The following is a 21,172-nucleotide window of genomic DNA, read 5'->3' as shown; positions in this document are numbered from 1 at the left end:
ACCCCCAATCCATGGCTGACTCCCCAGTCTGAGTCACCTCTTCTCTCACCTCCTAAATGTTTCCTCACATCTACTAGGCTCTTCTCAGCCAAGGCTTAAATTCAGGAATATTTATTGAATTATGGGCCCGTCCTGCTTCAGTGGGCCCCTGCTGCTCTTAGACCAGTGACCTAAATCCTCAGGGTAGCCTCTAAGAGCCCCCTGAACTTAGCCACCATGTCTCCCCAGGCCATATTTCTGGTAACTCTGTTCCTCACTGTGTGCACGAGTCCACCTAGACTCCATCTCCAAACACTGAGCAGACCGCCACTCAAAGCATATGTTGACCTTCAGCTCAGAACACACCCCTTCTTCTGCCTCCCCAGTTCACCCCTGCGCATCCTTCAGCTTTCCTTGGAGAAGCCTTCCTGACCCTGTCACACCAGGCCAGAGTCCCTGCTGCTCCCTCCTATAGCACTTTGTCCTTCTCTTCACTGTAGAAGAGAAACTGAACACTTGTGATATGACTTTTATTTATGAGAGGTTAATACTGGTCTGCTCCAGCCCGAGTGTATAGACAGAGGCCCCATGATGTGTTTGTCTCCTTAAGGTCTTCCCAGAATCTGGCTCAGAGCCTGGCAGAGGAGGACACCGATCGGTGCCAACTGATAAAAAGGCCAATAGGCACCCTCAAATGCCCACAGCTCCTCTTCAGCTGAAAGAACCTATTGGTGTGTACCCTGGAAGGAAACTGAGGCTGCAGTTGTACCCAGGTGGATAGAGACTAAAAGTGGCAAAGACTGCAGTCCACCAGGACAGGGGGACCAAGGAGTGGCCTGCCCTCCCTACCAGGCCTGTTCTTTGCTAATCAGTTCAAACACTAGGCCCCCACATGCAAGGCTATTCTTCATGTGAGTAAACACTGGGTAAAAACGAGCTACCCTCACACATACAGAAATGCCGTCGCTCGCTCCAGTGGTCAGGTAAATGTTGTCTGGGTCTGCAGGCACACCGCCATCCCTCCTGGTGATGTAGGCAGCCACATCTTCTCGGATGCAGTTGACACCCTGGCTAGCACTGTAAGAGCCTGTAAGACAGCAAGCAAAGTAGCAACTAGAGGGATGTCTGGCTCCACAGAATCAGGGTGACAGACATATAATTAATAAACTGGGGGGGAAGAATGATTGGAGGGGTTGTCTCAAGTAGGAGCCAACTCCCATTGTTCTAGGCTCTGGAATTATGATAAGCTGCTTAACCACTTACCTGGGCTTGCACCATCCATCCATCATCCAATATTTACTGAGCACCTACTATATGTTAAACATTATTCCAGGACCTGGCTCCTAACCCGCTAAACTGTGCCCATACCTCTTTAACCCACCCTCCTGTGATTGACACATGTTCTACAGGTAAATGTAGCCATTAGATCTTGGCATTTTTCTATGCTTTTACGACAGTTGCCCACATATGATTCCACATATCTTAAGAGAATGGGTCAACACTTATGCTACAAAACAGCCCAGAGCCCTGACCAGCACCAACCACAGAACCCTGGGGCTGCCAGCCATATCCCTGACTCCACTCCATATCAAGACGATCCTTAGGCTTTCATTTGGAATCTAAAGTCAGGTATTTATTACATTAAGTTTAAAATCAGGCAAAACTAATTGATGGTGCCAGAAGTAAGAACAGTGATAACTACTCTCCAGGTGTGAGAGGTTCTGACCAGAAAGAAGTAAAAAGAAGCCTTCTGGAGTTTTTTATCTGGGTGGGGAAATACAAAGGTGTATGTAAAAATTATTCAAGCTGAACATTAATATGGGTGCATTTTACTAACTGATCATTATAGCTCCACATAAGGGTTGTTTGGTTTGGTTTGTTTTGGTGTGTGTGGTGTGCCAGGATGGAATATGGGGCCTCAAACAATAGGCAACTGCTCTATCCCTGAGCCACATCCCTAGCCCTAGATCTTTTTTTTTTTTTTTTAATGTCAGATCATTATTTTTTTTAATATTTATTTTTTAGTTTTAAGTGGACACAATTTTTTTTTAATGTGGTGCTGAGAATTGAACCCAGTGCCTCACACATGCTAGGCGAACACACTACCACTTGAGCCACATCCCCAACCCCAAGATCATTATGGTTTTTAAAAGAAGATGGAAATCTACAGATTTCTTGCATATACACAATCTCTTGGGAAAAAGATTCAAACTGGTGATGTGAATGGTGAATTTTCTAAGTGCATCAGAACCTGAAGGTCATAAGTGGGAGGTGGGTTTTTCATTGTGTATGTGTACACCCCTTCTGAATTTCATACCATATTTAAAGAAAACCAACTTATTCTTTGTATGACTACTGCAAAACCACCCACTAGGAGGCAGGATGGGGCTCTGGGAAGTAGCAGTCTTCTCTGGAGCTGCAGCATGTATCAGTCCAGTCCTGGCACCCAGGAGGGACACAGTTACATGCTCTCAAAGAGCATTAGCACTAGCTCTGGCTCAGGCTCTGCCTCAGCCTCTCTGTGCAGCATTGGGCTCACCTTTTCCCCATCTGACAAGATGTAAAATGAGGGGGCTGAACCAATACCTAAGATGCTAAGTGACAAACATTAACATGCATCAACTCTGGGTGGTGATAGTGTTGGACACTTTGTTATGTTATTTTGGTATTCTAAGAAATTTGAAATATTTTATAAACTAAAAAGGGGGTGTTGGGGGCTGGGGTTGTGGCTCAGCAGTAGAGTGCTCGCCTAGCAATTGCAAGGCCCTGGGTTCAATCCTCAGCACCACATAAAAATAAATTAAAAAAGGTATTTTGTCCAAATACAACTAGAAAATAAATCTTTAAAAAATAAAGTAAAATAAAATAAAAGGGTATGTGTATGAATTTTGGTATTAGAGAAACCTGCATTTCCCAGGTAACTCATTTGATATTTCTGAGCTTCCATACTCAAGACACCTTCCAGGGATCCCTCTTTCCCTCTGTTTTCTTTCAATCCCACCTCCCCATGGCCCCCCAACCTTCTATTCCATGGGCCTGGCCATCCCCACCAGTCAGGTATCTCCTTCTTCCTATCTCTAAGCCCAGCCGCTTCCTTGAATTCTCAGGCCTTCACTCATTGGCAAGCTCTCTGTTTCTTCAGGTCACAGACCTTCCATCGTTCCAAGGAGGCTCCTGGGTTTCTTTTTCGCCTTTATATCTTCTGTTATTCTCCAAACCACATTGATCCTTCAAGGTTCATTTCTAGTTGGCCCTAAAGTCCCACCCCACTCCCAGCCTATCTCCTGAATTGGAATTTCTCCAGTTATTTTATACCAAAGAAGTCTTGCATCTCCCCTAGAACACCTAGCCCACTGCTGGAACGCATCCTATTAATGCTCTGCTTAGGACTCACTGCCCTGAATAATGGCCAATCTACTCCCACACTCTACAAACCAGCACCATCGCCCCTGCCAAACTCCCCACCTCAGCTCATACTGCCATACCCAGACCCTTTCACTAGATCACACTCTGTTCCAACCCTCAGGGCCTTTGCACTTGCTATTCCAGGTAGGTGGTTTGCATCTGTGGGTTATCTTTCATTTATCTTCCACATGAGCTTGAATGCCACTTTCTCCTTTTAAGCCTTCCCTCTACATTAGAATCCCTTGATATAATCCTACAACTCCCTGCCCTTTCTCCAATGAGCCATGAAAGCTGAGAATTATATATTCATATAATTGATTGATTTTTTTAAGTACTGGGGATTGAACCTAAGGGTGCTCTACCATTAAGCTAAATCCACAGCCCTTTTTATTTTGATACAGGGTCTAAGTTGCCTAGGATGGTCTTGAACTTGAGATCCTCTTACTTTAGCCTCCCCAGTTGCTGGGATTACAGATGTGCACCACTGTGCCTGGCTCATATGAATATTTTTAATGTTTGTTTTTCCCAAATCTGATAGTGAGCTTCATGAGTGTAGAAAATACACCTACCTTGTTCACCACTGTCAGTGTCTGGAACAGTGCCTGGTAACGGTATGTGTGTGCAGGGAGGGACTGAACAAGGGCACATAGATCCCCTTTCCCTTAGATGGTGTGCTAGGTTTTAACCTCAATTCTATTTAACTCATTTATAGGAACACCTACATTTATTACATTTACAGAACTGAAAATTTGGGACCTAATGGGTTTGTATCCACACACAACCTGAGAACTGAATTATTTTTCAAACTGATAATAATAAACCCTAGTTTAAAAAAAAAAAGAAAGAAAGAGAGATGGGGGGTCTCACTATGCTGCCCAGACTGAACTCCTACGCACAAAGGATCCTCTTGCCTCAGGTTCCCAAGTCCTGAGTACAGGAGCATGCTAACACCCTCAGTTCTTGTTAGAAACAATTTGAAAGGGCATGATAAAAATATGACCTGGGTGAGCTTCAAGATCTCATGTAATAAATAATAGTCCACACTTGGGTCAGGGTGGCCTTAGGGAAACAGTGACATGTTCCATTTCCTTTTATGTCTATGGGCAGGAAACCGCTCAGGATACACAAGGCTTAGCTGACAGAGAGTGATACCTTCACAGCCCTGTCACGGGAAGGACCACAGTGCCAGCCGCTCTGTGATAGGCAGGGCCTGGTAGTGCCCCTAAGAAGGGGTTTCATCATACCTATCAACTTTCTATAAGCCTAGGTGGGGACAAAGCCCTTCCTAGCTCAAGGATGAGGAGAGAGGCTCAGGCACACCTCCTTTGTGCTCCCAAGCTCCCGAGACATAACTCAGTACAGGTCACAAAAACATCAAAGGTCAACTGGTCTCTTGTAACACCCCAAGATGGGGCTTCCACAGACACAGTCTCCCAACCCCACTCCCCACTCCCCCCGCCCCCAGCTCTGGCTGATACAGAGTTGCAAAAATTTATTGATGAAGTTTAGTACTCTGGAACAAGGATCTCCCCACCCTTCCCCTAACATTCACATCAGGCACATCGGGCAAACTCTGCCTTGCCTCACCTCACTTCTGAGGCTTCCATGATTTTTCTTTCCTTTATTTATTTATTTTTAATTTGGGGGGTGTATAAGGGTGCTCTACCACTGAGTTATATCCCCAGCCCTTTTTTTTTTTTTTTTTTGAGATAGGGTATCCTAAGTTGCCCAACTGGCACCAAGCTTGAAATCATCCTGCCTTAGTCTCCCAAAGTAGTTGGGATTACAGATATGCACCTTGACACCCAATGGCCATAGGGGTCTTTGACAAACGCCTTTGTCCTCTGGGCTGGGCTGAATGTGCAGGAACAAGAGGAGCCAGTGGATGAGCCTCTGCACTACGGACTCTTTCTGCCAGCCTGTGGTTTAGAGTCTGGAACATAAGGCACTGGCTCACATCCTGTCTAGGCTGGCAGGCAGGGAAGCAAGGGGTGCTAGCCCTTTCCTGAGAGGGACACCACAAGAACCTTGCCCAGATTCAGACAGAGCTAGTGGAATGACTGCAGTTAGGAAGGTAAGAACAAGGCCTTGAATTTTAGAGATAAAATGGAAAAAGGTAGGGGGAGAGACAGAGAGACTGATCCCAGTGGGGGGTGATTTGTGGCTGAGCAAACCACAAAAATCCCTCCTCTTAGCTCCAGGCCTCAGGACATTAGGGCACACTTCCTAAGAAAGCTTCAAAAACAACTGGTTTCCTCAGCAAGAGAAGCTGAATTCCCCATGCAGGCGCTGAGGGAAGGAACAGGGCAAAAATAAATAGAAGCAAGAAAATGAGAGAACAAAGAGTCAGAGGCCTAGGGGCTGGAAATCCATCTCAGCAGGAGAGAATATCATTTTCACATCTACAAGGGCCAAATTCCAGGACCTCCTTCCATGGAGCCCCCTGGTGCCTGGTGTTCTCTGAGGAGGCAGACAGTTGGGCCTGGGCTCTTAACAAAGTAAAGACCAGGGTGACAGCAACACAGTGAAACAGGAGGGGTAATGGGTACTGTCAGACTGAAGGAAGCCACAAAAAAAGGGGGCCAGAGGGATCTCAGGGCGCTTCCCTTTCCTAGCAACTGGCAGCCACCTTCCATAAGATACAGGGAGGGACATCTCTGGCTGAGGGCCACAGAGAAGCAGGAATGCTGAGCAAAGCTGGGCACTGCATTTCCACTTAGCCTGCTGATGAATGCGTCAAACCTTCTGCTCTTGCTGAAAAAAAAAAAGGCCCAGCTGTTAAAACTAGCTCCTAGGTGTAAAACCCAAATCCAGCAAAATACAGGCACTTGCACCTGGACTACCCCCATCCACCAAGACAATATTCATACCATCAACTTAGTCAACAAGAGGCTAAGAGCACAGATGGGGAGAACTTCTTTTTTTTTCTGCATGCACACTACAGGTCAGCCACCCCACACATTCACACACTCACACGCATAACCCCTCATTCATTTCACACCCCTGGGGACCTAATGAGCTGAGGCCTTACCCAGGCTATTCCCACCACAAGCCTGTAGGATTCGCCGGGCTCGCTTCTTAGCATCTTCTGGGAAGCTGGGGCTGTTCAACAGGTTTGGGTAGGTACATAACGCCATCACCTAGGAGAACAAGGATGCAGACTAAGCTCCCAGCACTCCCACCCCAGATCCCCAGGAAAGGCACAAAGGAGCTGGGCAGGGGATTCTGGGAAGATGACAACTCCAGGGGACAAGGTTTTCTGTGAGGGCTCAGTCTGTGGGCTTGGGGGGTGAGTGGGAAGGAGAACACTGGATTTTGCAGCTGAAGAAACAAGCTGAGAGCCAGGAGGCAGCATGATTTGAGTTTGGGAGTCCAAGAAGGAATGGCCAGAAGAAGAGCTGAGGAAAAGAGTGAGGCCTGCTTCAAGGCCCCTAGCCTCAACTTGTCCATAACTGGGACAATGGGCATACAAGGTCACATGCAGTGGGCACATACAAGGTCACAAGAACCGGGGGTCTCCTGAGCAGGGGGCCAGGATTGGGCAGGCAAGTGAAGCCCAGCTGACAGGAGCAGGGGTGCAAGACCCCCTCAGTACCTTTAGCCAAGCTCCCTTCCACACCCTGGCCCTCTTCCCTGGGCCCTCCTCCCTTTGTCCCCTTTCGACATCTGAAAACAGGATAGTTTTCTCATCTCTGTAACAGAAAATCACTCTAAACTCAAAAATTAAGAGGATTAAGCAAGGACATGTGTGCAAAAGTACAGTAAACCCCAGCTCACTGGGCAAGTCTAAGCTGGCAGCTTAGGAGTAGCTGAGCCAGGTCCACTAAGGCAGGGATCTGACACCAGCCAGGTGACTGCCTGGCTTCTTAGAGCTGGGCTTTTCTTCCTCTACACAATGGGCAATGACCTGGCCTGCCCTTCTCCCAGAGGCACTTCTGAAGATCAGAAGATACACGTAAAGGCTGGAGGTAGCCAGTGCCCTGTAGGAGAGGCTGGACCTGCTGTGGCCAGTGGCAGGGCTGGATTTGGGGACGCAACTACCAAGCCAGTAAAGTCCTGCTTTGGAACCTGTTTATGACCTGAGCTATAGGTGCTATGTGGGGAACCTCTGCAGAGAGGCTACTTTTGATCCTTCCCTCCAAAGTCCATACTTTCAGGACAACCAGGGAGGGGCCTTTGCCCTCTTTCTGCCTGCATTTCTCTGGCAGAGCAACTGTTTTGACTCCTCCCTTTCCCGTTTGGTATGATCCATTTCCCCATCCTGGGCCCGGCCTGGGGACTCTGATATCCACAGGCAGCTAGGACTCTGATATCTGAGGGTCAGCAGCGGTGACCATAGGACACGGTCCTATAATGTGCCAGCCCTGTTCTCTTCCCCATTACACTCTGTCAACTCCCTCAGGGGCTGCAGGCTGGGACCCCTTCCTCCCGACAGCTTTCTGCCCTGAAGAGTAGTTGGGGTTGCTCCTCCTCTGTGCCACCCTATAGTCAGAGATACAGGTAGGTAAAAGGGAACTGGGGTGCCTGATGCTCAACTTCCTTGCCTGCCCAGATTGTGAAACCTAACCACACGCAAAAACTATATTTTGGTTCAAAACAGGCTCTCCTTGCCCCACAGAAAGCTTTCCACAGCTGGGTGTCCCCCCTCTATTCAGGCTGCCCTGTGGCATTCTCCCACCCTGATCTCTCCCTTTCTAGTCCACCAATCCCACAATTTTGGTTTGTGACATGGTTGTGGTGAAGTCTCAAACTGAAACATTCAGACCCACCTCCTCTGGCTCACATCAAAGGCAGCCAGGGGAGCAGCGGGTTAACAATGGCTGCCGTGGCCTGCATTCTCCTGCTGGGCTAGAGAGAGGCATTTATACTCATCACCTCACAGAGGCCTCCAGCAGTCCTCCAGGGCACTGCTCTGACACCAGCCAGGTGACTTCCCATCTTCTTGGAATCCAGCTTTTCTTCCTTTACACAATGGGCGGAGTCTGCCATCCTCCCAGGGCCACTTATGAAGATCAGAGGAGATAAGGTGATGGCTGGAGGCAGCCAGCACCACGCAGAAAAGGCTGGCCCTGCTGTGGCCAGTGGCAAGGCTGAATTTGGAGAAGGCACTTATCAGACAGCAAAGTGATTTTCACTTTACTGTAGAAAAGCTGGTAAGTAGCAGAGTCAACACTCAAATGGGAGATGTCTTACTCTGGAGGTCGCATCTTCATCCTCACATACCACCTCTCTGCCCAGCTGCTGCCTAACCCACAGATGCTCTCACCAATCAGGCTCCTACCTCAGCATCCAGGTATATGCACTATGGATGAGTCTTCCTGGAAGTTTCTTATACCAGAGTAACCCCAAAATAGGTTTAGGAATTTTTGACAACCTTGGAAGGGGAAGAACTAAGGGAGAGAACAGGGGCATCAGGGAATGGAAGGGGCTGCCACTTCAATGGCACCTGAGAGATTCTGTGCCTTACTGTGTCCCGAGAAGGCTGATGGACAAGGAGACAGCAGTTCCTACAAGCCCATGCCAGCCCCTCCCAGCCTCCAAGTCCCCAATCTCCCAGTAGCCTCTGCTCCCACGGGCTGGCTCACCTGTCGGAGAAAGGTGATTGGCTGCTGGCCCATAGCCTGGGCATCCCCAATGTTGGCTCTGATGACCTCAGTGAATGGTTTTTTGATACCCTGAGTAGACAGAAGGCAACAGGTGGTTAAAGATTCTCAGAAGCTGGATTCCTGAGGACAACCAGTGTTCCCACAGGATATTAATACGCAGTCCTATTTTCAGTCTTACCAAGTGTCAGGCATGGTGCCAAGTCCTTGACACTCCTGGTTTCATTTAACCTACACAACAACCACATAAGGAAGAACTAACATTAATCTCATTTTACGGATAAGGAAATTGAGGCTCCAAAAGGCTAAGGAACTTGCCCAATTTTGCATAATTGACATATTAAATATAAGTACGAGGATTTGAACCCAAGATCATTGTTTGAGTGTGTATATTACTGAGGATTGAACCCAGGGTGTCATGCATGGTATTCAAGCATTCTACCACTAAGCTTCATCCCTAGCCCTTTTTATTATTTTTTATTTTGAGACACGGTCTCACCAAGTTGCATAAGCTGTCCTCAAATTTGTGATTCTTCTATCTTAGCCTCCCAAGTAGGTACGATTACAAGCGTGTGCCACCATGTCACCAAGTTCATTTTTAACCACCATGCTCCACTGCTCCCCACTTTCTGGAAAGGCAGGAAGACCTTTCCTGGGTGGCTGGGGCATCCTGAGATGCTGCAGGTCCACAGCCGGATTCACCTCATGGGAATGTCTAAAAGGTGGCTCTGGGGAAAATGTGGTAGAAGGGAGGTAGGAGTTAACAGCAGAACATGCCAAATGTCAGAGAGAGAGAAAGGACCTGCACCTGTGCCCAAGTGCAACTCCACTTTAACAGCTTACTAATCAGGGACACTAAGGACACCGTCACCCCCAGAAGACACTCATCAGCAAGGAACTCTTAGGGTTATTCTCTTGCAATGCTGGCTTGGCAGAATGTAGAATATGGGCTAATTTTCATTTTTTAAAAAAAGCAGTAGGAATGGGAAAGATTGATTGAAGAGCAAAATTGAGGCCAGCCACCGCCTGAGCAATGTGCTTAGCACAGAAAAGAGATCACAAAGAGAAGAACTCAGAGACACTTGGATGTCACTGGGGAGGGAACTGAAAAATACCTCAGTTGCTGCAAAGGTGAAAAAGTGGTCTGACGTAGACTGTGGAAACGTGGGAATTCTACACAGCTCCTTGCTAAATCTGGAATTAGCTACTGGGAGAAATGGAATCAACTACAAGCTCAAGGACCTCCCAGGGCAGCTGAAAGGATAATCTGAGATAAACAGTAGGAAAGCACTTGGCAGAGTATACATATTATCATCTTATAAAGCTAGCTCAGGAACAAGATCATGAGGGTCAGGGAAGAAGAAGAAGGACCAAGCAAGAAGGCAGCAGTATCAAAGAGTAGTCTTGGTGGGAAGGTCTGGCCCCTTTCCCATTTCCAATTGTCCATAAGGTACCCCAAATACAAAGTTTAAAGACACAATTCCATGATTTTACACTTTTTTCCTCTATTTCACACAATGTTTAAATATAAGCAACTTCAGAAAACTGCTTTTTTAGAATCAGTAACATAGCCAGGCACGATAGTCTGTAATCCCAGCTACTCAGGAGACTAAGGCAGGAGGATTCCAAGTTCCAGGCTGGCCTTGGAAACTTAGCAAGACCCTGTCTCAAAACAAAAAAGGCTGGGGGTAAGCTCAGTGGTAAAGCACCTGTGGTTAATTCCCAGCACCAAAAAAAATAAATAAAAATAAAATCAGTAATATACACCTTAAGTAAAAAGGTGTACACTGGGTTTAAGACCAAAGCAGCTGCCAAACAAGTTTTCCTGGCTTAACTTGCCACCTCAAAACAAGAGGGCATGGCAGGCTAAGGAAGGCACCCCAAATCTGGTCTTGGAGCTTCATAAATAAGGCTCACATCTCTAAAAGCTAGGTATATGGGGGGAAAGGGGAACTTCTAAGTCTCTTGTGCCCCTCCCACCAAGTTCTTAAAGGCTGGCCAAAATGGAGAAAGATTCCTAGGACACTAAGAAGCAGCCAATGTGTCTGAGGAGCCAAGGCAGGTGGCAGCACCACCCACTGCACCAGCGGGAGACTGCAGTGAAAGCAGTCTGGTGGAGAGACTCAGGCTCTGGACATGTGGCCCCAGGAGCCAAGTAGCTACTCAAGTCACTCTGTGCAAAAGAGCAGAACCAATCCACGCCCTGGCACTGGGCCCTCAGTCAGTCTGACTGACTCACCACAGCCCCCAGGCTGAACACAGGTGATTTCTATGGTGTGGGCACAGCCCATTCTGAGTTAAAGAATACATCCGTCATAGTTGTGAGGGCCAGGCACCAACACACAGCTGCGAGACCTGGGCCCCAGGCCAGCCCAATACAGGGAGAGAATAACGCCTGGAACAGAGCCCTAGATGTTCCTTTCCTGTGCCCTCCCACTGGCACTGCTCAGCCAATTCAGGGCCTGGCGACATGAAGCCTGGGAACATTGAGCGTCTCTTTTCTTGGGTCTTAGTGTCCACAGACCCTGGATGCTTTACCATGATGGATGAGCTGGGAGACAGGAAATTGGCTTCCTTGAATGGACAAGGGGACCAGCCTACCCAGTCAAGAACAACCATAGACAGGACTGTTCTGGGCCAACTCCTGCGTCCGGGCACACAAGGCCTACATGAGTAGGGAAGTATCAGGGAGCAATGAGCAGACTCCTGTCTACAGTGACTCACATAGGCCTGGTAAATACACCCAATGGTGACATCACTGCAGCCTAGTGCCTGGGGCCAGGTCAGAGGGACTAAAGCATGTAGAACTCTGGTTTCTGCCTGAAGAATTCTAGAGCCTTCCTGTCTAATCTATCCTGCATCCCACCCAGAACTGCCTCTCTATGTGGCACTGAGAGAAGGTAGAAGGTCCTACCTAGGTAGGGCTCCCTCCTCACCACTTTGGCTCAGGTAAGGATCAGGAGTTAGGTCCCCCATGCTCTGAGGGAATGGCATATTCCAGTGGGGAGAAGAAAACAAGATTTATCATTGTCCTTTGCAGCCAATCAGCCTAGTACCACTGAAAGTACTACTGATTCTATGAGGCACAAAGCCCAGCAAAGCAAATAATCAACAAAATGAAAAGGCAACCTACAGATCACTATTATTTGCAAACCATATCTGATAAGGCGTTAATATCTAAAATACATAAGAAACTCCAACTCAACAGCAAATAAATAAATAAAGCTGATTTAAAAATGGACAAATGTTCAGAATATTTTTCCAAAGACATAAAAATGGCTAACAAGCATATGAAAAAGGTACTCAACATAACTAATTAAATGCAAATCAAAACCACAATGAGAGATCAACTCATGCCTGTTATGATGGCTATTATTAAAAAGAGAAAAGATAAGTAATGGCAAGGGTGTGGAGAAAAGATGAGCCTCATACACTGGTGGTAGGAAATATAAACTGGTTTTCCATCACGGAAAACTATATGGAGGGTCCTCAATAAGTAAAAAATAGAACTACCACATGACATTGCAATCCCACTTTGGGGTACCTAGCAAAAAGAAATGAATTCAGTATCTTGAAGAGATGTGCACTCTCATTTTGACTGCAGCATTATTCTCAGTAGTCAAGACATGATACCAACCTAAGTATCAACAAATGAATGTATAAAGAAAAAATGGACAGTTACTCTCCAAAGAACCTCCCTTTTGTTCAACAAACATTCCTAACACAGCAAGGGAGAAGGGGCAAACAAATACTTATGAATCACCCAGGCTGGAGTGACAGGAAGTGAAGAATAAGAAGTGGGTACAAGGAAGGAATACAGTAGGTAGGAGAGAGGCCGTGCCAGGACCCAGAAGCCTTGTATTAAAAGACCCCGTGCCTCCTGACCCCAAATGAACAACAAGCACATGGGACTGGGGCAGTCCTGCAGAGAGCTCCAGAGACAATCTCCAATTATAACCCACAGGGGCATTTCACAGAGAAAGCCGTAGCTCAGCACAAAGTTTAACCCCTACATGAAAAGACAAGTGAAGATGGAAGAAACTGGAGTGGCAGCTGTTCATGCCTGTGATTGAGAGATTAGGTGAGAGCTCCTAGGGCCAAGTTTCCTAACAACTAAAGCAGGGAAAGCTGGATGTAGGTCCCTGAACTCCGTGGGTCTGTGGGACAACCAAGATTTATAAGGCAGAAGCAGGGATGAAACCTTATTTCAAACAGGATCATTCATGACAGCAAGTCTAGAAAAAGTAAGCCCTACAGAGTGTGTTCCCAGATCCAGAGGGATTTAGGAGGTAGGAGAGCAAAGAGGGACAATGAGCACTTTTTTTGTGTGTCGGGGGAAGGGTACTGAGGATTGAATCCAGGGGCTCTAGCACTGACCATTGAGCTACATCCCCAGTCCTTTTTATTTTTTATGTTGAGACAAGGTCTTGCTAAATTTTACAGGCTGGCCTCAAACCCGAGATCCTCCTGCCTCTGTCTCCTAAATTGCTGAGATTATAGGTATGCACTACCATACTTATTTGAGCCTCTGCACTTTCTATTCCCAAGAAACTCTCATTGGTTTGAGAACAGTCCTTTTTCTTTTTCTTTTGGATATGGAGTCTCCATCTCAGCCTCCCCAGTAGCTTGGGACTATAGGCTTAGGCCACTCTAGGCTGAAAACAGAGACTCTTAGTAGTTCTAAATGGCATTATCACTAACTCTACAAACTATTTTTTTTAATATTTAATTATTTATTCATTTGGCGGATACAACATCTTTGTATGTGGTGCTGAGGATCGAACCCGGGCCGCATGCATGCCAGGTGACGTGCTACCGCTTGAGCCACATCCCCAGCCCCCAAACTAGTTTTTGGATGAAATCAATTGGCCTCGTTTTGTAGAAGAGTAAACTGAGGCCAATATGCTCTAAATGACTTGCCTAAGGCCTACAACACCTAAAGGCAGATCCTGGGATATAGGTCTTTGGTAACCTGGGCAGGATGACAACTGGAAGGTTCATCTTGTTGGAAGCCTACATTCCAGTTTTCCTTATTTTATTTTGTTTTTGTCCTTTATTATTAATTTTCCTTATTTTAAAGTAGGACAATGACTAGCAAGATTTCACCACCCGTGCTTAGCACATCCGGGGTTACCAATCTTAGTTCTTAGCTAACTACAGCCATGTGCTACAGCTCCCTGCTTTTATCTGTGTTTACATGCAACACAGAATGATGTTAACAATAGCAATCAGTTTTCTCTATTTCTGAATGTTTTGCCCTAACTATGTGTACTCTCTCTCTCTCTTTCTTTCTTTTTTTTTTTTTTTTTTTGCAGTACTGGGGATTGAACCGGCGCTCTACAACTGAACTACATCATTATTTTTCATTTTGAGACAGGGTCTTGCAAAACTGCCCAAGTTGGCCTCAAACTTGTGATTCTGCTGCCTCAGCCTCCTGAGTCATTGGGATTACAGATATAGCCATCACACTCAGCTTTTTTGTTTTTTAAGATGAGTCTCACTATATTGCCCAGGCTGACCTCAAACACCTGGGCCCAAGTGATTCTCCTGCCTCAGCCTCCCAAGGAGCTAAACTATATGTAGAAGCTACTGTGCCCAGTTTGTGTGTACTTTTACTGTTAGAAAAAGTAACACCATTCCTCTGTCTCCACTTGTGCCAACCCACAACCCCCGCCCCAATAAAGCAAAGGAAAAAAGAGTAGGTTGAGGAACTGTAACATCTTTTCAAAACTCCTACTAATTGCAGCTTATTTTTAAGTGCTGATCCCAGTGAAGACCAGGATCTGAAAAGTTAAGACGGGTTTGCTGCCCTGAGTTGCTGGAAGGAAAAAAAAAACAGGGCCTCCCTGAGAGTAGAGTAAACAGCCTGGGCTAGAGGAGAATGGCCCCTTTCACACCCTCAGCCACCTCCCCTCTTCCTTCAAGCTCTCCTGTCAGAGAAGCAAAAAGTCCTGCCAGCCACCCCAAAGTCAAACACCAAAGCCACGTGTCTAGCCAAATAGCCTGTACTGTTTGCAGAGCACCTGGTAAAATTATTCCATAGCATAAAAGCCCTGCTACCAATCAGGGGTCATCACAGATCTCCCAGAACATGTTCAGAAGTACAAAACAGGGCAGGAAACCCTAAGCTAGCCAGGTTACTTCTCTCCTTTTATAAACTAGGAAAACTAAGGTCCAAAGAGGATATAGGATTCACCCCAAGTCCTATAAGTCCTGGCCCATTCCATCTCTTACCAAATAAAACCCCACATAATACTAGTCCAACTTTGACCATTATAGTTCAAAACAAAAGTAGAAAAACAAAAACTGTGCGAAGTCAAGGGAAGCCAAAAACTAAATTCAACAAATGACTGACAGAAACATGGCTCTCTCAGAAGGGGCAATGTTTAAACTGGCACAGTGAAGAGGGGCTATTTCCCAAGAACAAAAGTTTCTTTCTTTATTTCTTCCTTTCTTTCAGTCCCAGGGATTAAACCCAGGGGCACTTTACTACTAAGCTACATTCCCAGTCCTTTTTATTGTTTAAGATAGGATCTCTCTAAGTTGCTGAGGCTAGTCTCAGACTTGCCATCCTCCTGCTTCAGCCTCCCAAATCACTGGGATTATAGGCATGCATCACTTTATTGGGCAACAAAAGGTTTAAGTGAGGATATAATGATTAGGCTGGGGCTATACCTTCAACACCTAAGCAATTGAAACTTAGTGAAGCAAGAAGAGAACAAAAAGGAACAAGCTTGAATGAAAGCACCAGAGAATGTAGATGAAAAGAAAGACATTCTTAACTAACTCAGAGGTAGGAGCACCTGTCTCAGAAATCAGAGAAGACCTCTGGACCAATGACCAAGAAATTTGCCCACCTATAATCATTGAACTACATCCCTGCTACAAGCCTTTCCTGGCTCCCTATGACCCACCAAAAGGCACCAGAGAATCCAAGCACACAGACTCCAGTCTATCTTTTCCCTCTGCCAGACAGAGCTCAACTAAGAGCGCCAGCCCCCTTCCCCAAAGGCCCAACTTCCCAACCTTCTGCTTTCTCTCAAAGCATTGCTCCCACTTGGAATGCTCTCACATTTTCTGTTAGCTGAAAAAAAAAAACCCACCAATCCTTAATAAATAGGGGGAGGATAGACTGAGGGAACAATATGGTAGTCAGCTCCCTGAGAGCAAAGACAGTGCCCCCCTCTGTCCTCGTCACCTTCATATTCAATGGGAGCCAACACAGAAGTTGCTGTTTAGCAAAAGGTATAATTCCTGGAACCCCTCCCAACTCTGGAGCCAAAGAGATCAGCTGTAATGTGATAAATCAGGAACACTTTAATCCTAGCTTTGTTTTAGCAAGGTGACTGTTGCCTCAAGGAAAGGCCAGATGCAGCTGGCCAGGTATCTGCACTGGACTAGGGAGGCACAGAAATGGAGCTGGCCTTTTCCAGGCTAAACTTTAAACTTAGCCCTGCAAGGAGTGGGCAGAAGTCACTGGACTCCAGACTTGTCCAGCTGACTGTTTTGAGTCAGCAGAATTGGGTGTCCCAGGGAGGGCTCAGCAGGCCATGAGTTCATCAAACTTCCAAAGTCCCCATGGGAATGGAAGCAAGAGTCATTGCCCACCCCCTCCTGCCAGACCTCCTCTCATGTATTCAAGGAAACTACCTGACCATTTTGCCTTGGAGACACGGAGATGATTTCGCCTATGAAAGCGAAATCAAAGAACTCTATTCCAGGAACATTGTGGGTCAGAGCTATCTTGAGCAAGCAGCTGGATGACTATTTCATAGGAACCTGAGGAGTGTTTCCTTTTTTAGATAACCCCTCTTGACTCTGCCTACTGATTTCTACCCAGGTTAGGACTACAAGGGCATCTCACACATCTACCCCAGCTACCCTGGCTGTGGGGAGGTGAAATCACTCCTGGCTGTGTGGTCAATGAACACAGAGGTATGAACTCAAGCCAAGATCCCATTCAGCCATCAGGATGAAGAAAGTCCCAGGGCCACCTTATTAAGGTCCAACCCTCAAGACTCCCCACAATTAGTGACTGTTCCCAGATAAGTCAAGGTTCTGACCAACAAGAAGGAATTCTGCTGACACTCCTCCACACCTCCACTCTTGTTAGGGAATTATGATTGGCAAAGATCCAACAGGCCTCAAAGAGAGAAAAAAAATCTTCCAAGAACAAACTCTCCTTACAGCCTCCCTCCCTCCCCTCCTATCTAAAATGGTTTCCCTCTCATTTATCACCCATCCAGTAACCCCATTTTACTTTCTTCGAAGCACTTATTCACTATCTGAAACTCCCATTTCTTTATTCGCTTGTTGGATCTTGATTCCACACGGGCAGGACACATATGGAACACGCAGTGCCTGGCAATACGAGCCGCTCAATAATTGAACACAATTCAACAAGTGAACCGTATTTGAAGGCCTTACTTTGTGCCAGGTACCAGGCATTAGTGGGTGAGGGGATGGATGGAGGGCATTCTCTTGTTGTAGCTAAGCTTGGCAAATCGAAGGAGTTAGACCTGCGGGTGGGAGGAAGTCCGGCGGGAGAACTTCAGCAGGGCTGCTGCAGCCCATGTCTCCATCAACGCCCCCTAATCTGCCCGGGTTCCCCCAAGTCCTGGCGCCCGAGCTCACCCGCTGCAGCTCCAGCTCGATCTCGCCAGCCTTGAGCACGATGGGTCCCCGCACCGCGTACTCCACCGCCTTCACCTGCGGGTTCATGGACTCCAGGGTGAGGATGCGTTCGCGCGGGCTGCGCTCTGGCCGCACCTTGAGCACCGCGGAGGCCTCAGCGGCCGCGCTGCTCTGACTACGGCCCCAAGGGCCCGGGGTCCGGGGGCTGCAGCCCCGTCGGACCAGCGCTGCCGCCCGCTGCATAGCTCGCTGGCTGAAGGAATCCTTGGAACAAAAAAGAACAAACACGTCGCTCACAGCCCAAGGCGGACACCGTCCCCCTCACAAGCCTAGCTCAGGGCTCTTTCTGCCAGCAGTGCCAGCCTAGCACCGGGGATAAGGACCCATCGCCCAGTGACTGGGACCCTCCACCACGCCTGCAGTGCCAAATGGCTGCACAACAGGGTTTGGCACAGGCTGTGCCCAATGCGTGCATGTAACGTGCCTGTCGCCGCCTCGCCGCCCCTCACCGCGCCGGGCTAACGCGCGCGCCTGGAGTGCTCCCGGGCCCCGGCTCCCGCAACCGCATCCCCACGCCTGGCGCCCGCACAGCCCGGCCTCCTGCGCTCTCACACCCACCACCGACGACTCCGCCTTGGGCCTGCGCGTTGGCTCCTGGGTCTTGTAGTTCTTTTGACCATTTTGAAGCAGCTGTGAAGAGCTAGAAGAACTACAAGTCCCTTGGTGCTTCGCGCCGGCCCGGACGGGGGCCGGGCAGTAGGCGGGAGTGACGGTCTGGCTCTACCCCAGGCTGGGCGGGCTCTTTGTCTCGGCAGAGGGGATAAAGAACCCAGAGGGGACCCAGCAGGGGCAGGGCGGGTACTGGCCCCAGACTCTTTTTCTTTTTTGCCGCTTTTTTGCCGCTATTCTCAGCTTCCCTCTGGAGATGTATCCCGGCACCCTCCACCCTCATCTCCCAACACCTGCCAGGACACCGGCTGCGAGATGGTGCAGTCTTCACCCCGAGTTTCATCATCCAAGGCCTTACGGTGCCACTGGCCTCTGAACAGCGGCTGGTAGGAAGTGGGGGTTAGGCGCCAGGAACTTGATCATACCTCCCCGACCCCTTCTCAATGTCAGTTCCCTTGTCAGCAAAACACCTAAGGGTTGTGAGGATTACAGAACTCTTAGACCAGGTGGCAAGGCTTTTCCTGACCACTCTGTCTGAAGCCCTCCCCCACCTCCATTACTCCCGATTTGGTTTCTTGCTAGCATCTAAAATTATCTAGATACTTTTCACTGGTTTATGGTCTTTAGCCTCATCCTTACCCCAAATTAACCATGAAAGTTCCAGAAGGACAGGAGCCGTGTTTTTCTTGTCCATCGTACTGACAGCATCTCTAATTGTTTCTGGCTCATAGTAGGCACTGAGTTGTTGAAGAATGAATGCTCAGCACAGGGTGGCTATTATTTTTGGAAAACGGTGTCTCTCACGAGAAAGGCTCCCTGGCTCACCTAAAGCAAGTGTAAGACAAGACTAGGTGGTAGTATAGAATATGCAAAGAGTAGAAATGAAATATGTTGGATATAATTGAGACATCAAAATCTGCAGAGAGGATGGGGAGCAGTCACTTCCTATTCCTGGCCTCAGATCCATATCTGTAAAACAAATTAGAATAAATGGCCTCTTTGGTCCCTCCTATTATAACAGTGGTCCACCTCATGCTTTGAATATAGCCCTTGTTGCTCTGCCACTGAGGCTTATTTTAAAATGAACGTGTTTTTTTCTTTTCCTCTTCTCCCTGTCCTCCTTGCCCACTCCCTAACCTGGGAGCCAGGGAACAAGATTACCTTTTCCCATCCTAGGCCAAATTATCTGTCTTTGAGTACACAGCCACCAAAGGAAGGAGATGGCCCAGAAGATCTAAAAGTGACTATCCCTAAATTAACAAGTGAATTTCAGCACCCCATTAGGACATACTTGGGCTGTAGTCTTTGATTAGCTTCTTTTAAAACTCTCTCTTTCCCTTTATGGGCAGAATCACCACCTCTGGGACTGGAGTCCCCAAGCTTCTCCATTGCTAACAAAGCAACAAACCTTTTTTCTTTTCTCAAAACCATGTCCTCATTATTGAATTGGCATGAGGGACAAGGACTGAGCTCACTGGAGATCTAACTTGGGCACTCCAACTACCCATTTTGTAGTTTATTCAGAGAGGGTCTCACTGAGTTGCTTAGTGCCTTGCTTTTGCTGAGGCTGCCTTTGAACTCGTGATCCTCCTGCCTCAGCCTCCACTAGAATTACACAGTAGTGTTCACCACCATGTCCTGCAAGGATGGAGATTTCAGTAACTCTATCTTGGAAATTCTGTAAATCTGGGTGTTTTCAATCAGAAAAACAGCTCAGAACTCCAACACCCCAACAAGCACACACTCACATTAGGCTTGTAAAAGTTGAAGGCAGGAGGCACTTAATAACCCAACAACGTAGGGGACAGGGTAGCAGGAAATCTGAGTTTGAATATAGCTGCACACAGCCGCTTAACTCTTGATCTGACTTTGAGCATGTTACTTAGTCTTTTTAAGTCAAATCTCCACCTGTATAAAATGAGTATAGCAACATCAACCTCATGCACCTGTACAGAAAGTTCAAGGGGGTAACTTTGTGAAAACCAAAGCTTGGCCCATAATGCTGTGAGTCATTCTTATTCATCCTTGTCAAAAGAATGCCATGTACTTTGATTAAATAGATTGATTACCAATAAAGGGGAAGTTGGCTGGGGAGAGCAACAGAAACCAAAGATATTCTCAGCATCCCTATGTTAGCAAACTGGTTTAATCTACCCAGGGCCCTGAAAAGTTGTTTGGGCTTCTAATCTACCTAGTTCCACCCCCAACACTGGTGTTTACACTGTCTCCTTCCCAGGCTTTGTCTCATGGCCAGGTATTTAGCCTCCAGGTAAAAATTGTTTCCACAGTGAACTTAGCTCCTTCTGAGGACTCTGCTCCCTTCAACGTCATCACCACTGTACGCAGTAGAAGAGTCACAGAAACACGCTCCTCCACCTCCAAGGCATGCTTTAACTGTGATCCCTATATGATGCAAATGCAGTCTCTTGCTCTCCACCTGTGATTCAGTGCAGTGTCCCTCTTCTCTCTGCCCCTAATCAGTATGAGCTGGAGAACTGGGAGGAGGGCTTAGAGAGGTGAACACAAATCCATTTGCACAACTGGGAAAAATAACACACAGCTCATGGCCTACTTTCGTGGGTTCCCCCACGTCATCATTGTAAAAAACAAGTAGTTATTGTCCCTAACATGTCCTGTGACACGTGCCTTTCTGAGATTGCATAAGAGGAAAGCTCCCTTGTTCTCTCCTGAGCCATACTTTGCAATTTGCAAAACAATTTGTTGCCCAAAAAGGCAGGCAGTGTTATTTCCACTTTACAGAGGCTCAGAGAGGTTACACAACTTATTGAATAGGCACAGCTATATGTAGAGTAAGAATTGTGCTTCCTAACCCAATGCTACAGCTCCTACACACAAGGCCCAGTCTTACATAGCTCTCTGAG

General features: G+C 47.3%; 2 protein-coding genes across 2 annotated transcripts in view; one reads left to right on the top strand and one right to left on the bottom strand.

The window, feature by feature from the left end:
- The window catches only part of Gpt2 (glutamic--pyruvic transaminase 2), a 37,257-nt gene extending 18,997 nt beyond the window's left edge, over positions 1 to 18,260 (bottom strand). Inside the window, exons 1-5 of the mRNA XM_078032252.1 lie at positions 18,106 to 18,260; positions 17,622 to 17,885; positions 8,970 to 9,059; positions 6,416 to 6,524; positions 933 to 1,066 (exon numbers count right to left, since the gene is read on the bottom strand). Of these exons, the coding sequence (XP_077888378.1) occupies positions 933 to 1,066; positions 6,416 to 6,524; positions 8,970 to 9,059; positions 17,622 to 17,864 (576 nt within the window). The 5' untranslated portion in view covers positions 17,865 to 17,885; positions 18,106 to 18,260. The remainder of the gene's footprint in view (positions 1 to 932; positions 1,067 to 6,415; positions 6,525 to 8,969; positions 9,060 to 17,621; positions 17,886 to 18,105) is intronic.
- The window catches only part of LOC144370975 (uncharacterized), a 56,658-nt gene continuing 53,572 nt past the window's right edge, over positions 18,087 to 21,172 (top strand). The window contains exons 1-2 of the mRNA XM_078032905.1: positions 18,087 to 18,096; positions 18,534 to 18,683. Of these exons, the coding sequence (XP_077889031.1) occupies positions 18,087 to 18,096; positions 18,534 to 18,683 (160 nt within the window). The remainder of the gene's footprint in view (positions 18,097 to 18,533; positions 18,684 to 21,172) is intronic.

This window comes from Ictidomys tridecemlineatus, chromosome 15, assembly GCF_052094955.1.
Source record: "Ictidomys tridecemlineatus isolate mIctTri1 chromosome 15, mIctTri1.hap1, whole genome shotgun sequence".
NCBI classification, from domain to species: domain Eukaryota; kingdom Metazoa; phylum Chordata; class Mammalia; order Rodentia; family Sciuridae; genus Ictidomys; species Ictidomys tridecemlineatus.
This window is presented reverse-complemented; position numbering and strand designations above follow the sequence as displayed.